This window comes from Diachasma alloeum, unplaced genomic scaffold (assembly GCF_001412515.2).
Source record: "Diachasma alloeum isolate Michigan unplaced genomic scaffold, Dall2.0 Dall_scaffold_01089, whole genome shotgun sequence".
NCBI lineage: Eukaryota > Metazoa > Arthropoda > Insecta > Hymenoptera > Braconidae > Diachasma > Diachasma alloeum.
In genome coordinates, this window is record NW_021681200.1 from 247,514 (window position 1) to 272,402 (window position 24,889).

Sequence of the window (24,889 nt, forward strand, 5' to 3'; positions counted from 1 at the left end):
ACGAAAGCGCAAGGCTTCAGTTGAGGTGAGAAGTCTTTTTGGAACCTCCTAAACACACACATCTTTGCAGGTTAGGGGGACGTACATAAGACGAAGGTGGAAGAGCAAACAGCTGAGACCTCCCTCGCGAAGTAATACTTAACGGTGGTTAAGTACGCGAAGTAGTACTTAACGAGGGATTTGGGTAGGGACGATTAGAGGTAAACAGAGGAAAACGCAGTTTTTACTGTGTAAAAATCCCAGATCTGGTTTTTAACATCACTTTACCAGAATCTTTTGAAGATTTTCCCTAAACCTCTAAAAAAAAAAAACACGTACAGATATGTCTCCAAAAACGTTTCAGGATGATTCGAGAGACCGAGAAATGTGGAGAAATCATGGAAATTCCAAATTCGATTTTCGGGGTCATTACAATAACTTCCTTCGGGTCTGGAAGTTCAAAATGTTAAAAAAAATTACTCAAAACCGAAATTGTAATCGTCGAAATGTAAGTAAACCTTTTCAGAGCTCATCTGGCAAAGGTATTTTACATTCTAATCAACGTTCCACTAAAAAAATTTATGTATCTTCATTAATTGATAAATAATAATAATAACCATCATCATCATCATTATCATAATCTTCCTTTACAATTAAGACAATTATGTATCCTAGACAATAAGAATAATTTCTGAATAAATAATTTATATAATCGTATAAATTGCGCGTTATATAATTATTTCACTTTACCATCACCCATTTTCCACCCACCAGTCGCTTTCTACCCACCACCCACTTCCTGAAACCCTCGGACCCCAACTTTGAGATCCTGCACCCCAGGGGACACCCTAGCGCACCGACGTGATCTTCAAAAGGCATACCGCCGTGGGAAGGGGGGAGTCCTTACTGGAAAAAAGGGGGAGGGAGTGTGGGAAATTCGCTAATAAGCGCCCCTTACTACTTGCGCTTGATAACTTAGCTCTGATTTCTTGACTATATCTAGGAAAGAACACCAGAGAATTGTAGAAAAATTCCCTCCCTCGAACTGGTGCTCAGAGGAGAGGATTAAAATCTCCAATTAAATTTTTCTAACCAAAGAGAACATCTACGTAGTAACACCAATTAAATACCTAGATTTCACTCTTTGAATATGTGTAGAAAGACCTCACGATCATTCGCATTATATAGAAATCCTCCCTCAAAACTTTGGTTTTGATTAACCAAGCCAAGAGTTAACGTGCCTTGTTTTTGTTTATTGATTATTATTTTCTCCTTACAGTTTACCAATAGATAGGGGTTTAAACTTGAAATGTTCTGGGTTCGTTTTGACGCTGGATTGAAGCAATTGGGTTAAATAGCTTTCTCTCTTATTTACATATTCGATCATGCATCAAAAATTATTTGATACATCGTCACATTGCCCAAAACCATTCGGAATTGATGACTGACAACCCACCCTAATTCACGAAAAAGTATTAATAGCAACAAATTGTAGCACATACTCTATACAAAAAATTATGAATGTAATAATGTATTCGCTCGATTCGACTGACGATTTTCATAGGAGAGCTCGTACAAAATCTAATTGACTCTTTTTTTAAATTTTTTTTTTCAAATTTTTGGGCTATAATAGTTGCCTTATATTAGTGATTTCATAATGTTTGACGTTTATTCGACTGATTTCTTCGAAGCTTTTCAACCCCAAATTTGATAGAAATCGAAATTCGAATGGGAGTTCCATTTTGACTCGGAATTTCATCATACCCTAGAGAAGTATGATATATTACAATACTAGGCTAGTCATAATGATCAAGTAACAGATTCATAGAGATGATTCATGGAAGGATTTCCAGTGAAAAAGGCGAAAATTCATCGTTTTCATATTTCTTTAACCCTTAAGTTGTCGCATAATGAAGGAATCTCCGCCGTCTTTTGATGTTTCCCTTTCTCACAAAAACTTCATGAATGATAAATCCATAAAAATTTATATTCCTGCTTTCAAATATATGGAACACATTAACATCATTTTTCCGTCAAGAATTACACCAATGAATTATTAAAATCTTCTGAAAATTTGAGTCGCAGAACATCCTCATGTCTAACCTCAAAATTTCATAATTTTGCACTTTTTCAAATCGAATTTTTGGATTACACGCTACTACAGAATTTGGATCAGTTTGACCACAATTATGAAACCTGCATGGTTTTGAAGATTTTTTCACGCTGATTACGAATCTGCTTGAAAAAATTCTCTAGGAGGTCTAGTTATAGAGTATAAAATATTGAAAACCGGAAAACTAGCTAAAATGCTCAGTTCGAATAATTAATTAAAAAATGAATTTGGTCGTTCTGAGTTCGGTTAAAAAAACGCTAGATTGGTGGAATTCTCATCTTTCTAGTGATTGCTCCCTCCCTTCGATTCGTTGCGCGAAAAATCATAAAAAAATTCATGAAAAATTAGCATTTTTTGAGAAAAAGAATGGTTATGGTTGGGCGGAATGGCCGGAAGTTAGTTATGAATTTTTGGAGAAACGCCAAGTTCAGACCGATACCAACACGTGTTATAACCTCCGGTGGATTGTAATCAGGATTAAAAGATGGCCTTCCTTCAAGGAAAACTCCTGATCAACCTGGTGAAAAATCATCCTGAATTATGGAAGGATGTCGCACCTGATTTTGATGCAGAGAACTCAGCCGTCTGGGAGAAAATTAGAAATTTTTTTAATCCTCCCATTTCAGGTATTTACTTTTGAATGGAAAGGAAATATTCAATTTTGATATTCACTACGAATTTTTGCTACAATCAGGCCAGCAAGTCTGCTCGAAACTTTAAGCCTAGGTATGTCGTTTTGAAATCCTTCATGACCTGCAATTGAAGGCAGAGCGACAGGGACATGTTTATGAACCCTTTTGGAGGCTGTACCTGGATTTATTATTTTTCCAAGAAGTTCTTGAGATTGAGAAGATTGAGTCTGACGCCGGAACCCTATCCCAGACGTCGACGTTTCCAGATGATTCTGAATTTCCCCCGAAATGAAATTAAGAATAATTATGAAAACCTGAAAATTACTTCCCATTTCAACTTTGCATCCTTAAACACGTGAATTCTGGTTTATTGTCCTTAATAAAAATGATTCAGTTGAGAAAATTTCAGTAATATATAACATTGATTGCGGTAAACAACTAAACAACAACGATTTATTACTGTAAACAACTAAATTGTAACAAAAATAATTGTTAAATGAGCCCAATCCTAAGGTATGGAGCGATTAATGAAGAAAAACATGACTCAGCGGATTAACAGTTCAGTCATGGGAAGGTCCTTCGTCTCTTCACGTTCTCCGAATTCTGGAAGGAAATTCTAGGGCACTGTCTCTTGTGTGGTGTGTCATCTTCACTGATCAAGGTCCAACAGTAGTCAGAAAGCATGTGCAGTACTGATTTACCATTGTATCGTTTTTCCATGGTCTTGATGGAAACGTTCACCGTATTCTTCACTCGTGTCAACTAATTTCTCGGGGAAAAAGTCCAGATGACAATCCAAGAAGTGTATTTTCAGCGACATATTGCAATCCATCTCTTTATAATTGTTAATCATGTCCTGTACTAGCTCTCGGTAGTTCGGACCATGTTCTTCTCCCAAGAATTCTGAGATAACTCTCTTCAATGAATTCCAGGTCTTGAGTTCGATTCTGTTGAGTGTTTGAAAGAAGTCTGCGTCGTTTTTCATCAGTTTACGAATTTGTGGACCAACGAACACTCCCTCCTTAATTTTCGCATCACTCAGTCCTGGAAATAATTTTTGCAAATAACTGTAATTAGGCTTGTAATAAGGCTTCTCCATCCTTCGACAGTTTCTCCACCAAATTCTTGACTAATCCCAGTTTTATATGCAAAACTGGGAGACAAACCAGATCGGCGATCTCCCACCGCATCGGCGAGTGGTTCCCTTATAACATTTTTCTTTCCAGACTGGAGGGTATCCAGAAGGGGCCAGTCCTTGCAAATGTAATGCTCTGAGCGTGCTCGACTATCCCATTCGCAAAGGAAGCAGGGAAATTTGGTGTTTTCTAATTCTAGGCCAAGGACGAGGGCAACCATCCTTAAATCCCCGCAAATTCGCCACTGGTAGCGCTCATATCCAATTTTCTCGAAAAGGTACTTGATTATGTCGAGCTTCTCCTTGAGTGTGGTGGAATAGGGGATTGGGACAGATGGATACTGATTCCCAATGTGTCGCAGAACTGTTTTCAAACTAGTGCATGAGGAATCTATGAACAATCGCCATTCATCTGGCCTATGTTCAATCCCCATACTGTTTATCAATCCATCAATATCAGAAGCATACGTGAGATTTTCTTCTTCTACGAAAAACTGTTGGAAACGGCGATCTCTAAAACGGAAGTACGAGATATGTACTCCCGGAAGTAAAAGATTACGCTCCTTCAATCTTGATGCGAGCAACTCTGCTTGGTATTTAGATAAGCCTGAGAGATCCCTCACCAAATCATTCAGAGCTTCCTGAGTGAAGAGTTGAGGCTGATTCTCGGATTGGGCTGAAGACTCTTCATACTCAGGATCCGTGCTGCTCTCGCTCACTTCTTGAGAAAACATGTCCACTGAATCAGATTCTGGGGAATCATAGATTTCTGATTGTCCACCAATGGACGATGGAGGATCCATTGAAGCAGCTTCTGGATACTTCAGCAAATGTTTATTTTTCCTATGGTACCCAGTCACGTCTATCAGACAAAAAAATAGCCGGTGACATGATGATGGGCTCTCTCCATATCGGTGGAATATTGAATGTAATCTTGTTGATTCCGTCTTGACTATAATGGAGATTTCGATGACAATTACTGCAAACGGTATGGGGCACCCATGATTTTTCTAGGTTCCTCGCTGGTCGTTGAAAGACCTTTCTGAATGCTTTCAACACAGCTGGGGTGATGCTTCTCCTCTGATTCTCAGGTGTATATTTAGCACATACGTAACAGAACTTTTGGGGAGGTTTTACATCCGCGGTGCATAATTACGTGATGAAAAAATGACACCAATTTGAATATGAGATTTTTGAAGCGAATGACATCTCTTCTCTTTGTTTTGTTCATAAACAAATCAAATTGTTCGAATTTTATAGCATATAACTGTAATGAAGCAGTGAAGTAGTTAAATGGGGAAGCCATAAAAGAGGAAAGTCAATTTTATTATTTAAAATTTGCAATCAGAGTTTGTCGACTATCGCAAAATAGAGAAGAGATCATTACATTTCTCAGAAGGATTTTTTTTATGAACAAGAACCAGAGCTGCGGGAAAACTTTTACAAAAATTTTGCTATTTCTATCAGATTCAAACATTTATCAAAAATTTGACTTCAAATTAACCATCCATATCGTTTTTCTTCATTATTTGCTACACAATTTTAGATTGCGCTAGTTTAGCGATAATTAACTTCCCGACCCGAAGGGAGGAAGTTATTGTAATGACCCCGAAAATCAAAAGTTGAAATTCAATGAAATTTCCACGTTTCATGATTCCTCGAATCTTTTTACAATGATGTCAAACACATGTCCGTCTGTGTGGGTGTTTTTTTTTCCCGTCTGTTGGAGAATGCATTTACGCACGACTACCTGAGGGAGGGAATAGGAACTTCCCCCCGTCAGGTGAGTGTGGGGCTCGGACAGTGACTGTCAATACCCACTAAACTCCCATCAGACAAATTCACTAACCTTTGAATCCCTCGCGGCACCACCGTTAAGTATTACTTCGCGAGGGAGGTCACAGCTATTGGCTCTTCCTCTTTCCGGCCTAATGTACGTCCTCCTAGCCTACTAAGTTCTTGGGTGTAGGTAGAAGTTTCCAGTAGGTTCTTCGTCTAAGTTGCGGCTCTGCGCTCGCGTTTCTCTTTTCTGAGCTCTTTCATGACTTCAGCCGCAAAATGGCTCGTCGCGTCCCAGGCTGCCTGCGATGATAGTAAAGCATCCATCAGATTTTCAGACAATACTTCCCTTCCAAGTGTAGACACCCAGGTACGCCTTGTCTCGCTGAAACGAGGGGATACGAAGAACACGTGCTCCGCATCTTCATCCACGTCCGTGCAGGTTGGGCATTTCGAGGAATCTTCATATTTAAATTTATGAAGATACGCTCTAAAGCACCCGTGCCCCGTAAGCATCTGCGTTAGGTAGTAGTTCACCTCTCCGTGGTTTCGATTTAGCCAGACATTCACCTTGGGGATCAGACGATAGGTCCATCTCCCTTTGGTGAAGTTGTCCCACTTCAGCTGCCATTTCCTCAGGCTGTTCCACCTCTCTTCCAGCGTCAGCTCCTCGGGACTCAGCGCTTCGGATCTTCTACGTTTGTACAAGACCTTCCGCTCCTCAGCCAGTATTTCTATCGGCAGCATTCCTGTAATGACACACACCGCGTCCTCAGAAAGTGTCCGAAATGCACTTGCTACTCTAAGGGCACTCAGTCGGTAGACTGGCGCGATCTTACGTCGCGCTTCCTGCAACTGGAATACCTCTCCCCAAATGGGAATACCATATGTGAGCACCGAACTAATCACTGAAGACAACAGTGCCCGTCTTCTTTGCTTGGGTCCCCCGATGTTAGGCATGAGGCGTGATAAGGTGGATCTAACGCCAGATGCCTTGGCCCCCACATGCTCTGCTTGCTGTTTGAACTTCAGTCGTGCATGGATCATCACCCCCAGGTATCGAATGACTGGCTGAGAGGTGATTTCACAAGACCCGACTTGCAGTGTGATCGTCTCGATCTTCTTCCTACTGATGATCAATACGGCTTCCGTCTTATGCTCCGCCAGATCCAGCTCAACAGAGTCCATCCAACAGCGGATCGTTTCAAACGTTGCACTGAAGACACGATTCATTTCCTCCAGGTACTTCCCGACGATGACTACGGCCACGTTATCTGCGAATGCCACGAGCTCGGTCCTCCGCGGCATTTTCAGCTTCAGCAGCCCGTCGTACATGATGTGCCAAGTAAAGGACCCAGCACCGAGCGTTGGGGTACCCCTCCCGTGACTCCATACTGCTTGGGACCACACTCCGTGTCGTACTTGAGGATCCTCCCGGTGAAATAGCTGTCAACCATCCTCCGCAAGTATCCTGGTACGTTCAATTTGGCAAGAGCCTCCATGATGCAGTCCCAACGGGCTGAGTTGAAGGCATTCTTGATGTCCAGTGTTACTACTAGGTAGTACTCCTTAGTGCCATTGAGCCATCTTCCCCCTGAAATTGCTCTCCTGGCGGTATCAACAACAAGGTTAATGGCATCCAATGTGGATCGACCTTTCCGGAAACCATATTGATTTTCGGCTAGCAGTGGCTCAACAGCTGCTTCTATTCTCTGATGGATTATACGCTCGAGGATCTTACCGGCTGTGTCGAGCATGCAGAGAGGACGATATGATGAAGATTCGTCCGGCGGCTTGTTCCCTTTTGGGAGCAAAACCAGCATCTGCTGCTTCCACATGGCAGGAAATATGCCTTTTTTGAAGACTCGTTATAGACGTCTAAAAACTGCTCTGGCATCACTTGGATTGCCGATTTCAGTGCAATGTTGGGGATACTGTCCGGGCCAGGGGCCTTGGTGTTACCCACTCGTATGTAGGCCTCCCTTGTGATTTTCGCTACGATCTCATCCTCCTGTTGTCGGGCGGGACGGTTAAAATCTGGTTGTTGAGGGAACAGCGTTTCAACGATCTTCCTCAGGAGAACAGGACACGATGGTGTTGGCATAGGTTGACTCTTCAGTCGTGTCATCACCACCTTGTAAGGTCTCCCCCAGGGATCGCCTTCTACTTCAGCAAGAAGTTCACTCCAGCACTGCTTCTTGCTGTGCTTTATCGCCTTGCTCAGTTTCCGACGTGACTTTTTGTACCTCATTTCGAGTTCCTCGAAGTTTGGTTTCTTCCGGCCTCGTTGGGACAACCTCCTAGCTGCGTTGCATTCCCTCCGAAGGACCGCGATGGTGTCATTCCACCAATACACCGGGGGGTGTTGATTCGTGGTCCGCTTCCTCGTCATAGTGACATTGCAGGCTTTAGTCACCTTCGCCATAATGTCCCGTGCCTTCGCTGTTGCATTCGTCCCAGTAATCGGACGGTCATCTAATGCCGCCGAGTAAGGCCAGAATCAAAGGTGCTCACTCTCCAACCAACACTGTTGGTCTTCTTTGCGGTTGATCTGGCTTTCTGGTCAGAGCAGGTCTCCCAGAGTATTGCCCGGTGGTCACTCGCAGTGTAGATATCAGTTACTCTCCATGAGTAGTTTCTCTTGCCGAGAGCACCACTCACGAAGGTAAGATCCACAACTGAGCTCGCCTTTCCCCGAATGAAGGTTGGTTCTTCTCCACTGTTCAGTAAGATTACGTCCAAAGATGACATGGCTTCCAGTAAAGCCTGTCCTCTAGCATTTGTTACCTTACTGCCCCAGTCAACTGCCCAGGCATTGAAGTGTCCAGCTATCATCACGGGAAAGTGTTGCTTAACATCCACAGTCAGCCTATCTAGGAAGTCTGTGAACTCATCAGTGCGGAGACTAGGTGGAGCATAGCAGCTGTAGTAATGGATTCCATCAAAGTTCACCATAGCAAAACCACTCTGCGTGTTACTGCTGATGTTTCGGAAAGGCCGGTTCCCGCAAGCCCAGATCGCAGCCTTTCTGCTGGCGTCTGTGACCCAGGATTGAGTGCCAAGATCTCGATATGGCTCAGAAATCATGACAAGGTCAGCCTTCAGCTCACGCACCGTCTACATAAGCAGATCGTGTGCGTCCTCGCAGTGATTGAGGTTGAGCTGTAACACCTTGCAGCTGATCCGCTTTTTATCGCCTTTTGTTAGTAAGCTTCTGGAGTGGCTCTCTGTAAGCCGGGTATCTGCTGCTGCCAGCGACATGGGCACAATTCTCCGTTTTCCTATCTTCAGCGCATAGGGCGCACCGAGGATTCTTCTGACACTCCTTGTCCTTGTGGCCATCTCCCGCACATCTTGCGCAGAGCTTCGACCGATCCACTGCGCTCCGACACTTGCTGGCGAGATGTCCGTAGCGCCAGCACTTGAAACACTTGACCGGCCTCTGTACTCTACGTATGCGGCAGTTTACCCAGCCGATCTTAATCTTCCAGTGGTCGTCCTCTCCCAGGATCTTCTTCCCCGCAGCTGACGTGAGGGTCAGACAGGCAGTTTGAGTTCCACCGTATGCTTTGCGCATAGATTGGATGGTCTCAGGACCCATTTGGTGTTCCTCACCTACAGGTCTCTGTAGGGCCTCAAGGACGTCCTCTTTGGATGTATCCTCATCGATATCCTTGATTTCGATATCTTTCCGGGGCTCTTTGCTTAGCACGTCGGCCTCTTGGCCGAGCAGGTCAGCAATGGCTGATCGTAGCTGGGAAGCTCCATCGGTCTCCTTCTTGTTGAGGATAATCAACATGTCCCCTGCGGCCGTGCGTCTGATCTTCTCGATGCAATCGCTAGCGCGCTCACCACAAGCGCTATCCTTCTTCACTCGCCGTAGGATTTCGGAGTACATCTCCTTCTCCTTAGGGCGAATCATCAGTGCTTTCGGCCTGACCGCTGATTTCCTCTGGGTTCGCTTTCGGCTTGGGTTTTGCCGAAGCGACTCAGGAGCTTGCTCAGATTTCTTCCTTCAACGCTTCCACTTCTGCAAGCCTTCACTGTCGTGAACCTCATATTTATCCGGCTCGATTTGCTGGTGTTTGCCTGCATCCCTCTGCGGTTCCGACACCCATTTCGGTTGGATTGGTGTGGTCTCCTGTCGAGACCTCTTCAGAGCGTCAGGATCCGTTCCCGGGAACTCGTGATTTCTCTTCTTCTTGGTCTGGTGCTCATTCTGCACCCCACTTCGTGATCCCACGTCCTTCGATGTTGGCTCATGAGGTTTCGTCTTCTGCGTAGCCCCTTGCTCTGATGCACCTTGACAGATTGATCGGAGATGTTTTGCAGAAGTTTGAATGCTCCTGGCGAGCTGTCGTATTCCTTCATTGATGGTGCGCTTGGTTTTGTCCATTATCTGGGACAGAAGATCTCCAATGAGCTTCTCGTGACGGTCCCAAGCCTGCTCCTGTCTCGATCCTCCGTTCGAGTTGGTGATTTCAGTCACGTTTTGAGTCTGTGACTCCACCCCACTTGTAGCATCTGAGGCCAAGTGGTCCGCCTTTGAGAAGTGTGATGGTTGGCTCTTCCCAGAATCCAAGGAGCCGGCATTGGCCCCCGGGGTTTGCACCCGATCGGAACCAATGGTAGGATTTACCTCTTGAAGAGGGGTTACCGTCTGGGATATTTTTGTGTTCTCATCACTACTCAACATTTTTTGTTTGGCTGTTAAACAGAGCCACTGTACAACTTTGTGAGGCTGTTATAGGGAGCCCACCCTGCANATCAGTGCTTTCGGCCTGACCGCTGATTTCCTCTGGGTTCGCTTTCGGCTTGGGTTTTGCCGAAGCGACTCAGGAGCTTGCTCAGATTTCTTCCTTCAACGCTTCCACTTCTGCAAGCCTTCACTGTCGTGAACCTCATATTTATCCGGCTCGATTTGCTGGTGTTTGCCTGCATCCCTCTGCGGTTCCGACACCCATTTCGGTTGGATTGGTGTGGTCTCCTGTCGAGACCTCTTCAGAGCGTCAGGATCCGTTCCCGGGAACTCGTGATTTCTCTTCTTCTTGGTCTGGTGCTCATTCTGCACCCCACTTCGTGATCCCACGTCCTTCGATGTTGGCTCATGAGGTTTCGTCTTCTGCGTAGCCCCTTGCTCTGATGCACCTTGACAGATTGATCGGAGATGTTTTGCAGAAGTTTGAATGCTCCTGGCGAGCTGTCGTATTCCTTCATTGATGGTGCGCTTGGTTTTGTCCATTATCTGGGACAGAAGATCTCCAATGAGCTTCTCGTGACGGTCCCAAGCCTGCTCCTGTCTCGATCCTCCGTTCGAGTTGGTGATTTCAGTCACGTTTTGAGTCTGTGACTCCACCCCACTTGTAGCATCTGAGGCCAAGTGGTCCGCCTTTGAGAAGTGTGATGGTTGGCTCTTCCCAGAATCCAAGGAGCCGGCATTGGCCCCCGGGGTTTGCACCCGATCGGAACCAATGGTAGGATTTACCTCTTGAAGAGGGGTTACCGTCTGGGATATTTTTGTGTTCTCATCACTACTCAACATTTTTTGTTTGGCTGTTAAACAGAGCCACTGTACAACTTTGTGAGGCTGTTATAGGGAGCCCACCCTGCACACCGCTTTTAGAGTTGGGTTTCTCGGAAGGTGTTGGTTCGCGCCGACGTATTTTATTTAGTCGATAACCTATATTCTGAACGGCAGTTCAGAATATCGAGCATTCGTCCATCCACCACCTGGGGACGCGCCACGTTGCAGGACCTTCCAACCTGCGAAAACTCTCGGAGGGTAAAGGCGTTCCTCGCCGAAAGGATCCGTGGAAAGGAAAGGATCTGTATGTGGGTGTGTCTGTGTGTGTGTATGTGTGTGTGCGAATGTAGGTGACGCAAAAAATTTTGAGCTACGATTTCTCTTCAAGGAACAGTGCAATGTGAAATTTTTTTTTTCAATCGACGCATCTTCATGTAACTTAGAACTGATTAGTTTCTGAAGACAATCGCCTCAGCGGTTCTTCCGTTATTTGCAAAAAACATGTCAAAAAATGTCAAAAATGATGTTTTTTCTGCAAATTTGACTATTTCTCCTGAAGAAATGATGCGATTTGAATTATTTCTCATGCAATCGATGCATCTTTGTGTAGAGTATATCTGACTGAATTGAAAAGAAAATCGTCTCAGCGGTTGTTTAGTTATTTAAAAAATAATACTTCTGTTTTTTTCTCTACTCGAAATTCATTTTTCACTTTTTTACGTCTTTTTTGCTGCTAAAAAATTAACTGAGCCAATCATCTTTTGAAAATGATGGGTTGTGAGTTACATGAAGATGCATCGATTGTAAAACAAACATTTAAATTGCACCATTCGTTCAAGAGAAATCGTACCCCTGAAAATTTCTGCGTCGCATACGTTCGCACACACACACATGCACATATACAGAAAGAGAAAGAGGGAGAGATGGACATGTGTTCAAAAACATCATTGAAAGATTCGAAGAGTCATGAAACATGGAGATATCATTAGATTCATAACTCATTCAAATAGCCATAAACAGTATTCCGTCGATTTCAAAGAGAACATTTAACGGGAAACATTATGATGTTTTTTGGAGGCAGTCTACATTTGTTGGTTCATGCCACGAGTATTTTGGAATGATCTAGTAGTTTAAACGATATCTCTGGAACTGTATGTACATGGGGGTTGAGAGAAACAATCTGTAATCACACAAAAATTTAAAATAAAATAAAATAGAAATCTGAATTACCGACAAGCGTAGTGAATTGAAATTGATTCGTCATCCCCCAGAAAATCGACATTCGAACAAACGAGAATTTGATTTCCAATTCGTAGCATTCATCGATAACTCAGATTTCTCTTCACTACTTCGTTTTGGATGTAATCAATACGTCTCTGTGTAGAGTCAATCTTGTTGAATTGAAAAAAAAATCGTCTCAGCGGTTGTTTAGTTATCAAGATGAAAATTTCAAAATTTGCGTTTTTTGTTCTAATGAACAGACAAATAGGAATCGGTCGGGAAGTAATTGGTTCGACCTGTAATGGGTCACACCCACTCCAACGCAGCGAGCGACCAAACACCCAGTCGAATTACAATCCACCCGTAATGGGAGCGAGCGAAGCGAGCGACCAACAACCCAGACCAATTTTATAATTCGATTTTATGTGGATGCCAAGTAAAATCGTTTCAGCCGTTTTGTAGTTATCAGGACGGAAACTTCAAAATTTGCGTTTTTTGTTCTAATGAACAGACCAATGCGAATCGGTCGGGAAGTTATTGGTTCGACCCGTAATGGGTCACACCCAATTCCACCGGTCCCCTACCGGTCACACCCCAAAGAGCGAGCGCGCAAAGCGCGCGAGCGGGCCTGATTTTTTTTATGTAATTTAGTTGTTTACCGCAATCAATGGAATATATTACTAAAATTTTCTCAATTAAACCATTTTATTAAGGATAATGAACCAGAATTCACGTGTTTAAGGATACAAAGTTAAAATGGGAAGTGCCCGGTGGCCTGGCGTAGTGGTTAAGGCCGTTGCCTCACAACGGATAGGTTCCAGGTTCGATTCCTGGCCGGGTAGAATGGTGAGATCTAACCATTTTTAAAGTCTTGATCAATCGCCATATAGTCTCATCAGACTCGAAGCGATATAAAATAAGCATAAAAAAAAAAAAAAAAAAAAAATGGGAAGTAATTTTCAGGTTTTCATAATTATTCTTCATTTCATTTCGGGGGAAATTGAGAATCATCTGGAAACATCGACGTCTGGGATAGGGTTTCGGCGTCGGACTCATTCTTCTCAACCTCAAGAACTTCTTGGAAAAATAATAAATCCCGGTACAGCCTCCAAAACGGTTCACAAACATGTCCATGTCGCTCAGCCTTCAATTGCAGGCCATGAAGGATGACAAAACGACATACCTAGGCTTGAAGTTTCGAGCAGATTTGCTGGCCTAATTGTAGCAAAAATTCGTTGTGAATATCAAAATTGAATATTTCCTTTCCATTCAAAAGTAAATACCTAAAATGGCAGGATTAAAATAATTCCTGATTTCCTCCCAGACGGCTGAGTTCTCTGTATCAAAATCAGGTGCGACATCCTTCCACAATTCAGGATGATTTTTCACCAGGTTGATCAGGAGTTTTCCTTAAAGGAAGACCATGTTTTAATCCTGATTACAATCCACTGGAGGTTACAACACGTGTTGGTATCGGTTTGAACTTGGCGCTTCTCCAAAAATTCATAACTCACTTCCGGCCATTCCGCCCAACCATAACCATTGTTTTTCTCAAAAAATGCTAATTTTTCATGAATTTTTCTAGGATTTTCCGCGCAACGAATCGAAGGGAGGGAGCAATCACTAGAAAGATGAGAATTCCACCAATCTAGCGTTTTTTTAACCGAACTCAGAACGACCAAATTCATTTTTTAATTAATTATTCGAACTGAGCATTTTAGCTAGTTTTCCGGTTTTCAATATTTTATTACTCTATAGCGAGACCTCCTAGAGGATTTTTTCAAGCAGACTCGTAATCAGCGTGAAAAAATCTTCAAAACCATGTAGGTTTCATAATTGTAATAAAACTGACCCAAATTCTGTAGTACCGTGTTATCTGATAACTATTCCACTTCCAGACCCCCATTTTGTATTCATTGAAAGTTCAAAATTATCTGTGAATGTGGAATAAATTTTTTTTATTCAACGTTCTTTTCGCGAAATCGTAAAATATACGAGGTGGGGATTTTCTTATTGTGCGACCAACTACGTTCGGTGTAGAAACCTCTATACTGATAAGGATGATTTTTTAAAAGGAAGAAGAGCGAATTAAAAATATAGTTTAACAATCAAAAATAGAACAAAAAATGTTTTCTTCATTTAAATGATCTTTTTGATTTTTCAGAATTTGTTCAGATTTTTGAACAACTTCTTTAGTCAACGATATGTCATTTTCAGTGAAAACCGTTTTTAAAATTAATTCCTTTTTTCCAAAAAGTATTGAATCCATCAATCTGCAATTTTACACAGGAGTGTAACTCAGCGATAGTAATGAGTCCTCAACATTTCAGGGTTTCACCACAACTTCCATTCATGTATCGAAACGGCAAAAGAGCGTCCAGATTTACAAAGTGGAAAGAACGGCAATTGAAATGGGATGAATAGTTTTTGAAATATTTGCTAATATAATTACACAAAAAGTAGAAAATCTCCAAAAATATTCATTTGATCTCGTCTATCAGAAATCCTAACCTATTATATTGTAAGAGTTGGAATCCTGCTAAATTTAGATTCTCTATCTGAATTTTTTCTAGAGTTATCGTCCTCCCACCGATTTTATGACAAAAATGAAAAATGTAAATTATTATGCGAGCAGCCCAAGTTAGCTAGGTACAGCAAGGTCTGATTCGATAGATAATGTCCTCAGGAATATTTTGACGGAAAAAAAAGTTTATTTAATGGACTATGTTTCGAAATATTAAGAAAATAAATGTAGCGATTCAGCGAATCGCTACATCTAAAAAACTAATGGACTGATTGAGCTGAAATTCGGCAGAGAAGTGCCTCTACATAATATCAATTTGTTATGCCCCAGAAAGTGGAGCATAATTTCCCAATTGATTCAGGAGTGTGGGACATATGAAATAACACACATTTCGGAATCAAAATTTAAAATTAGAAATCGAAAATAAAATTAAGAATATACGTGTTTTTCAATGCCCGTATTGAATTAAAAGTAAGCCAGTGGAACGCGCATCAGCAGTTTCCACTGGGCTTATTCGCATGATGTTATCATTACACCATGCATATATGAGGTAATGACCAAGACGTCATGGCCTTTCGATCAAATAAATATTCGGGAGTCCATTGTCTCGGGGCCAGTAACTTGACGACAGTATCACTGTTCATCGGATACCTTCAGTATTGAACACATTCAATTGTAACTTCGCCAAATTTAGATTTAAACAAACGAGTATTATTTAGTATTTGTCGCGAGTACTATTATTCCAAAATACAGAACTCAACCCGCTCGGGACTCTAACAAATTATAGGCCATAAATTTAGATTTTAAGCTTTCACTTTGGTCCTTTTTTGTAAAGATTTATAGAAAATTCGCAGAATTTTGCAGGCACATACGGACATACACACAGACATTTTCTAAGAACACCAAATCTCGGCGTTTCATGGTATTCTAAGCCGTTTCCAAGTGAAATTAGAGAATCACATAACCCATCGATTACAAAACCTCCATTTGAAAACAAAAACATAAAACCTGACTATTTTCATCTTTATCCTATCAAACGTCGAACGGACACTTATTTTTATGCACTGTCATGTCCCGACCATTTTTCAGAGGTGGTAACATGGGAAGTGGCCAATGAAAAACCAAATTTGAACTTGGGCTGTTTCATGCATGAAAAGCATTGAACGGAGACCACGGTGAAATTGGAAAGTCTCTGGGTATAACAGAGATAATTGTAGAAGAGATCATTCATAACATATATTGTAGGTGAAAAAAAGTAGGAAAAAATCGAACTCTGAGATTTTCGGAAGCTTCTAAAGGGTCAGAATGGGTCCAAATCTACAAATACGTCATAGTGCCTCAATTTTCGACTGATTCAGCTGATATTTGAGTTATACATAGTTGAAATAGGCACAAAAAAAACAAAGACGGGTTTTAAGAATATTGATTTTTTATATGTATTTATATTTTTGCTCCCCAGTGGTATGCCTTAATTTGTAATAATATGAACGAAATCCAAGTACATACTATCTTAATGAATTGCAAATTCAAATTGCACCGCCGTCTTTTCTTAAGATAGGATGGATTTGAATTTCGTCCATATCGTTAGCTATATAGAAAAATAACGTAAGTGCCAAAATACGAGAATTCAATAGAAAAAGAGAAACAAAAAACAAATATGGGAACTGGAATTAAAAATTTAAAACTTCTGGTATGAGGAGATTTTTTGGCACTTACGTTAGTCTTCTATACAGCTAACGATATTATAATAAATTGGAACCTAACACTATGAAAGAAAAAATATATAAATACATATAAAAAATCAATATTTTCAAAATCCGTCTTCGATTTTTTTGGTGCACATCTCAACTGTGTGTAACTCAAATTTCAGCTAAATCGGTGAAAAATTCAGCCACTTTTGTAGATTTTTGTAGATTTTGACCCATTTTGACCCGTTCTGACCCTTTAGAATCTTCCGATACTTTCGCAATTCGATTTTTTCCCCCTTTTTTCACCTAGAACACATTAAAAACTTTTACAATCGTCTCCATAATACCCAGAGACTTTCAAATTTCACCGCGGTCTCCCCTTAAATTTGATCGTCATTTCTGCCATTTTTTCATGGTTCAGAACATTTTTTATTCGAAAATTCCGCCGCAGCCTCCTTCAAATTCCATGAAAAGATTTATTCAGATTTATTCTACAGCATTTTTTATTTCAGGTAAAAACCAACAGAATCCTCATGGTGGTTGTGCAACAGACTGGAAAGCTTCAAATAGCCTTGCTCAATGTTACCAAACAGCTAAACCAACAAAACGTGAAACAATCCGAAAAATAGACCTTGCTAAAGACATATTCGATAACAATAAAAACTACGCGAAAGGAATGCATCGAGTACTAAATGGTACTAAAGTGAGTAAGAAATTGATTTTAGACGATGAGACTGATAATATAGCAGATAAGACCTGGAAAAAGTGCAAAAATTCGAATGAAAAGAAAGACTTTAGTGCAGATGAGAATTCCTCACCAAGTTGGAACCGGGCGTTATTGAAAATTCCGTTGAGTAATGAAAATGGTGCGGCCATTGAAAACATAGCAGAGAGGATAAAAAAGAGGAAAGTCGCACAATCTCAAGCGATTAATCCAATAATAAACAAAATTCAGAGTCCACGGAAAACAAGGAGCAGAACCGTATCATCGAACAAAGAGGCAATTAATTTATCCTTAAAATTGAAGAGGAAAATGCCAGCAAAATCAAAAAGTTTGAAATTACAATTCACCAATACAACTGAAATAATTGAGTCACCACTTGTGTCAAATGTTGAAACCGAAATTGTGAAAGTGAAAAGGAACTCACTAAGACCGAAAAGGAAAGAAAGTGTCGGTGCATCAAATCAACAAATTGAGAGCGTGAGAAATAAGAATCTGGATGATATGGCAATCGAAGAACAAAGTAAAATAGAGAGCCTCTTGCGTCAAGAGAAAGAGGACTATGAGTTGGCACAGAGATTGCAAGCTCAATTCAATGAAGTGGGCAGCATTTCGTACAGAACAAGGGGATCAAAACGTGCATTTGACTCTGGTGAGATTGAGCGAGGGATTGATAACATCAGAATTAATGGTAGATTATTGGTGGATAATGTCAACACTGCCAAAACATCCAGTCGTGCGACAAAGTCAAGGCGAAGACAGAAACGAGATTAGACATTGCTAAAAATTCTCCAAATTAGAGATTCAATGAAATAAAGAATAGTAACCCTTTAATATAATCTCCTGCACTTATTGAGTGAATGTGCGTTTTTATTAACATACAGGATATCAACTGCGGAGTGATAAAGGCGTAATGAGTAAGAACTAATTAAATAAATGATACAATTAGAGTAATTGAAATTGTATGATGAGAATCAGTCAATTGTGTAGCGAAGTGGTTAGACACGGTTTATGTACTATAGGAAACCCATAATGCTTAAACCGCTTTACTACTTCCTGATTTTATGTGGGAGTAAATATTGAGTAATTTTAATTTACAGCTAAAGGAGTTGTAAATAAGAAATATCTGCAGACGTTTTGTTTTAAAATCCATTCCACTTTCAGTTTTGAAATTCGATTTTTTTCCACATAGTAAATCTTGCGATTATTCATACGGTATTCATTTTTGTGGAAGAAAGGATCAAATACAAGATCACTTATTACCGAAATGATTGAATATTTAGTAACATGGAGAGACTCGATTGTTACCTTTCACAACTCCACTACTGATATAATGTATGTTAATTCAATTGGTAAATAACTGAATCGAATATTGAAAATAATTCCAAAGTAGTGTGTCCCTCCAATATTTCCCAATCCGAAATTTTTAATTATTCCATCCAGCTATTTAAGGGTGCAATCTGTAGAGGGCCAAATGAAATAATGTGAATGTGTATTAAATTTGTAGAAGGATCACGCTTCCTTGTGTATCACATCAAGGCTAGTATTTCAACTACTTGTAGAATTGTAAATATCCAAAGTGGAACTAAATCTTGAATAAATCATAAATTTTCATTTGTAGATATTTAGAGGTTCTTCTTGTACATTTTCAATATGAATATATTTTGAGGGCTTTTAGGTGAAGCGGAAATTTTTTCTCTCTAAATTCTAATTCTCTTAGAATTCTTTAATGCCTAAAGGAGGTTAGGCGGTGTATGAGGTGAATTTGAGAGTGAATTTCTGTGGTTCCCGGTAGCTTATTCGGTAAGAGTGCCCGGCGCGTATCTGGGAGACCCGGGTTCGATTCCCGGCTGGGTGAAGCGAAAATGTTTTCTCTCTAAATTCTAATTCTCTTAGAATTACATCTTTATATCTTGAAAGATTTAGTACATCCTTCTGGGGGTTTCATCATTGTTTTCTTTCAGGAAACTGCTGCTATGAAATTCTAGGTCGATATTTTACATGCAATAACCATGAACTCAGAAAGAAAATTCCTTTTGCCAAGGAATCATTTTCTTGGGAGAAGAATGAATTTTTTTAGAATCATATTTCCTCAGGCCAGTTATTCCCAGATGGTCCATGTACGTGTCCAAATATTATAATTATGTTGAATTATGACATTATTTTGCTACATCGGGCGTTCCATTTTATTTAAACGGTGAATTTAGCCCAGTAAGAAATCCGTAAACTTTTGAACATTTATATTTCAATAACTAGGCATTTTATATGGAAAACTCAAAAGAGCTTCATTGTTTGGAAAGGATGGTTAGTTATTAAAAAAATATATCGCTCGGAAAAAGTAGATATTATCCTTGTCTGACGTCACTCTCCTTCCTCAGGATGATGTGTGGAGTTTGTAGGTGCTGCGAGGTGCCGTGCGGATGGGATCACTATCTTCCAGTACTTATTGGACAGGTGATGTTTCGGGGCGGTTCGGGCTCCTACGTCACTGCTGAGCCATGCGGTAATGGAAATGGACTGGGGCTATATCTTCCTTCTCTTTCCAGCGGGTTAACGCTCTCGCTCTCTCTGCTGGGCAGTCATTCTGGAGCTGCTTTCGTTATGTTCTTCTGAGTCTTAAGGTGGGGAGAAGGATATTTTGGGGATTTAAGGTAGCCAAAGGTGGCTGGTTATATTTTTGAAATGTAAGCTAAGTCCACTATACGGGAGGGCTGTGTCATTAAAGTTAAAACTGTAGGATACTTCCCTTACAGAGTGGAGAAAGCGTCGATTATTTACAGAGGCAGAAATACATAATAAATAGCAAAATATATACATCATCCGATCATCGATAATTCAAAGAATTTTTTTTTTTTACCCTTTTTCCTTTCTTCTTTTCATTCATCCAGTGCACACAGAAAATTATAATGAGTGGAAGTGAATATACAGGAGAGAATTGGACAGATAAACGTTGAAACATTATTAGATCACCAACCGATCGTCAAAAACTATAATATTTATTACTCTTCGTTAATTTCTTAGCTCTTCGTAACCTTAAAAATTTAGGGACTCTTCATTCATTAATTATACATTTGGATAAGTTATCTCTTCATTCATTCATTCATTATCTAATCGGAGAGAGCACTAGGGAGAGTGGAGGTGGAGAAGTTCCGTGAGGAAATTGTGGATTTTTCGGAGGGTTGAGGGAGAAGGGTTGTCAAGGATAGCACATAAGGAGAGAGTAGGAAGAATGTTGTCATTAAAATATTTAACTCGGAGGGAATCGAAACGGGGGCAGATGGAGAGGATGTGAGTTAGAGTCTCAGATTCTGCTAGTTGGCAGTTTGGACATTTAGTGGAGGGATGAAAAATCAACTGACAGGAACCAATGCGTAACGCAGAACTATAGACATTCGAAAGCCTCAAATTAGCAATTGTTTGTTTGATTTCTAAGGAGAGATTTTTGGAGAGATAATCAGCCAGGTCCAGAGAAATGTCAAGATGTTTGAAAAATATCAGACTCGTGGAAACTGAAAGGCTGTTTAAATCACACGTAAGCAAGTGATTTTTGAATCTATTCAGAAGATACGTCTGATTATCTGTCAGGAGTGTAACATCGAGATTGTCCCAGAGATCACCCTTTTCACAGAGTTGAAATAGCCGTTTTACTTGAAGGGTCCAGTTATATCTCGGATCATAATTAGTCGGAGATTTCAATTTGTTGAAGCATAATTTTGGATATTTAGAGTTATCTATTTCTAAAATTTTAATCACCCAATTAAGAATGCGTTTGAAAATCTGAAGAGCCAGAGGGGAGCATCCTAATCCCAACCTAAGTGCATAGCCAGGAGTGTTTGGAGGAACTAAGAGAACTTTTTTATAAAAAGATACCTGGGCTTTGTTAAAAATTTCTAGTTGCCCTGCACCCCAAACCTCACTCCCATACGAAAGAACGCTAGCGACTAGTGAGTTGAAAAAGGTTTCAAATGTTGTCCACGAATTACATTTTGTTCTGCGAATAACTTGGAGTGCAGCAGACATTGCAATATTTGTGCTACGTAGCTTCTCATTTGCGCAGTTATTGAAAATCAAGGAGTTAGAGAAATTGATTCCGAGGTAACAATACTCTTTATTTATTTCAATGCGGTTACCATTGAAATGAAATTTTACATTGGGGGGGTCTTCCGGCCTTCTGAAAAATTACTACCTTGGATTTTTTATCATTTAAAATCAAACTGTTTGTTTCAAAATAGACCTTAAGGGTGTTCATAGACTTCTTTAGTTGCGTCGGGTTTTCTGAGAGCACAACAATATCATCAGCATACGCAAGCGCTAATATATCGTGTTTATAATTGATCGAGACACCGTGACAATCATTTTGACGTAGAAATCTTTCGAGATCGGATATGAATAATGAAAAAAATAATGGACTTTCGATGGTACCTCGGAGGACACCCTCAGTAATATTTACATACTCAGTTAACCCTCGAGGAGTGTTGATTGCAGTTCTGGCATGTTTGTAAAGGTTCTCATAAACTCTTATAAATTTCATCGAAATTCCCAATTTGTATAATTTATTCCAAAGTTTACTGTGAACAATACTATGGAAAGCACGTGAGAAATCGATAAAAAAGGAGTAGATCCTGCCTTGAGACATATCTAAATGAATCTGAGCTATGGCCATGAGGGCAAAGATGTCATCAGCACACCCACGACCACTCCTAAAACCAGACTGAAACTCAGGGAGTATCGAAGATAATTCTGCCCATTTTTCCAGATCCATTTTTCGTTTCTAGGGTCCAGCAGCAAGTCTTGGTAGGGTGATGGCGGGAAGAGGTTGAGTAAGAACTGATGCCACTCCATCAGGTCGATCAAATTACCCAAGTTCGAATTCCGAGGTCGATACATATTGACAAACTTTCAGAAACTGGTAGGATCCTTGATGTCTGCTAGTATTCTCCTCGTGAATTCCTCATACTCAAACTTCTTCTGGACAATGAGTTTCTTATATGACGCCTTTAGTTGGTAATACCATTGGCGATTCTCAAGACTTTTGGTGAGTTGCCAGAGGTGGAAGGTCTGGAGTATCACCTTTTGCTGAGTTGCACAGTCAGAGTCAAACCAGATTTTCTGTTTGACGAGGGGTTGACCCCTGCCCGGTTTTTTAATCAGGTTTAGGCTTTGTGCCGTACTCCTGATCGAATCTGTCAAAGAAGTTTATATCGTCAGTTGATAGGTCACCTTTCCAGCTGACTGAGGAAGAGCATCTTATAGGCGTAGAGAGGACCACCTACTGGGTTCCAGACAAGACGAGGAGGAGGCGATGAAGAACTTCGCTGAACTTGATCGGATGGCATGTCTTCGCAATCTGTCACATATATTTCGACAACAATCGGATAGTGATCGGAGTCTACGGGAGCCACATTCACGTAAAAATCATGAATAATGGCAACATGGTTCAGATCAGCACATACATAATCTATCGTCGATTCTTTTTGACATAATTGGAATGGAGTGTGTGTAAACTTTGCTGGGGAGTCATTCGGGGAACGCCCGTTAAGGACAATCAAACTGATTGGAGAAAGTTGTTATTGACCACATCGGTGTCGGGAACTTTGAAAATTAACACGTTATTCCTCCCATTTAAACTCCTAAGATAAACAATTTCTGACTGTAATTTTTCACATTTTGATGCAGATTCCAATTGAGTGCTTTTGATCTCTTCTACTGAGACACTGATTTTGTCAGTTTTATTAGTAAGAAGTTGGATAGAGGACTTGTCAGGCATATTGCCAGCCAACGCCTCTATCATGGCTTTTAATTCGTTATATTCACTCTTAGCCATAATGAAAGTCCGAATTGAAAATTGAAAATTAAAATCACACACTGTTCATTTGTTCGTGTCACGAGTCCAATCAATAACTAGAAGACACTTCCCCACAATTGGATATACAAAAAAAAAACTAACACAGAAAAATGATACCGAGTGATGAACACATTTAAACGGAGCTCTCTTCAGACACGTCTGTACTCAACCACTGCCCGGCGCGATTTCCCGGTGGCTGGTTATATTTAGGGGGTAATTACTAGCAAAAAGGGGAGGGGAGGTGCAAATTCCATCTCGTCAGAACAATTACAAAAACCGTTGTAGTTATATGAGTTCCACCCTGAAAAATTTGAAACAAATATATGCTGTGAGAAATATTGTTGAGAAAGCTGTGTCAAAATTTTGTTTAATGACATTCACTGATGGTTGAGATATTAATTTTTTTATGATTTCGCGTGTCCCCGCCGTGCGCTACACAATTTAAGCGCTCTCAATCCGCCGAAACTTTGAACAACCGTAGCTCACTCAATACGTATTTCATGGTAAGGTATGCTTTCTTTGTCGTTGTAAAAAAAATGAATAATTATGAAAACTCTTGTTGTTTGGCAGAAAATGGATTTTTATTATTAAAAAAAAAAAATGATTTAGACATTCTGAACAGTTTTGACATATGATCAGGAAAATATGATGCTAGTGCCGCCGTACTGTTGATACCCTTTAATAATGTCATTTTTCAATTTTTTCCTTGTTTCTTTAAAAAATTAATGATTCATGATTGTCTTATTAAACTGAGTGTTAAGATTAATGGACACAATGCTTATCGGTTCTCATCTGTTCAATTTCAATAAGTGATTCAATAATTCTAAATTTCTGTGCTCACTGAATGATGTTCTAACTATAATTCTCATCAAAATTCTATTCCGAGTGCAAAACAATAATTATTAAAGTTCTCGTAACCAAGAATTTTTTAGTGTTCGCCACCCCTTTTATTTTCTTTTACACTTTCACGAAAGCATTTAATTATTTGTCTGGAAAAATTATATAACCACAGGTATGAAAAAATTCAATAGGAAACCTAACAAATTCTCTTAAAAGTTCTATTGGAATTCTATAGGAATGCTATGGGGTTTCTGTAGGATTTCTATTGGAATTCTATTGAAAAAGGCCGCCTTTTGCACTGATTCTTTTGGATATTTGATAAGAAAAACTCAGTAGATTTCGAATTTCTGTTCGAATTTTTCTCGTGAGATTTATTCTATTAAAATTATTGAGCGGAAATTTTCCAAGTTTGTTCCGCTGGATTTTGTTTTGTTTTGAATTACAGAATCTGGGTGGAAAAAACCTAGAAAATTGATGGCGAAAATTATAGGAAAAATTTCAATAGAAAATTTCAAAGAGAAAGTCGAAATCTATCGGCTTTTTCTTATCGAATATCCAATAGAATCAGCTAAAAAAACAAATAGAATTTTTTAATAGAATTCCAATAGAAAGCCTGTAGAAACCCCACAGAATTCTTATAGAATTTCAACAGAGTTTTCTAGCGAATTCGCTAGGTTTTCTATTGAATTTTTTCATGCATACGATTCTGATGCTCTTTCGCTAATTCGGAGTATCATCTCCTCATTCATGATCTCTGGATCATGAATCCGCGGAATTTCTCGGATTTTTCAAATTATGTTCTTCTCCATTTCAATCAATTAGAGTGCAGTAGTTGGGGTCATGTGATTCCTTCATATTAGTTTTATTGGGAAAATTTCCGCCTTTTCC

At 40.2% G+C, this 24,889-nt stretch overlaps 1 protein-coding gene across 2 annotated transcripts in view; it reads left to right on the forward strand.

Annotated features, from left to right (window-relative positions):
• LOC107045842 overlaps nt 1-18,940 on the forward strand; it is a 266,198-nt gene extending 247,258 nt beyond the window's left edge. For both annotated transcript variants that reach the window (XM_015268234.1, XM_015268235.1), the window contains one exon: nt 17,108-18,940. In XM_015268234.1, coding sequence (XP_015123720.1) covers nt 17,108-18,090 — 983 coding nt within the window. In that variant the 3' untranslated portion in view covers nt 18,091-18,940. The remainder of the gene's footprint in view (nt 1-17,107) is intronic.
• Nucleotides 18,941-24,889: the final 5,949 nt, after the last annotated feature.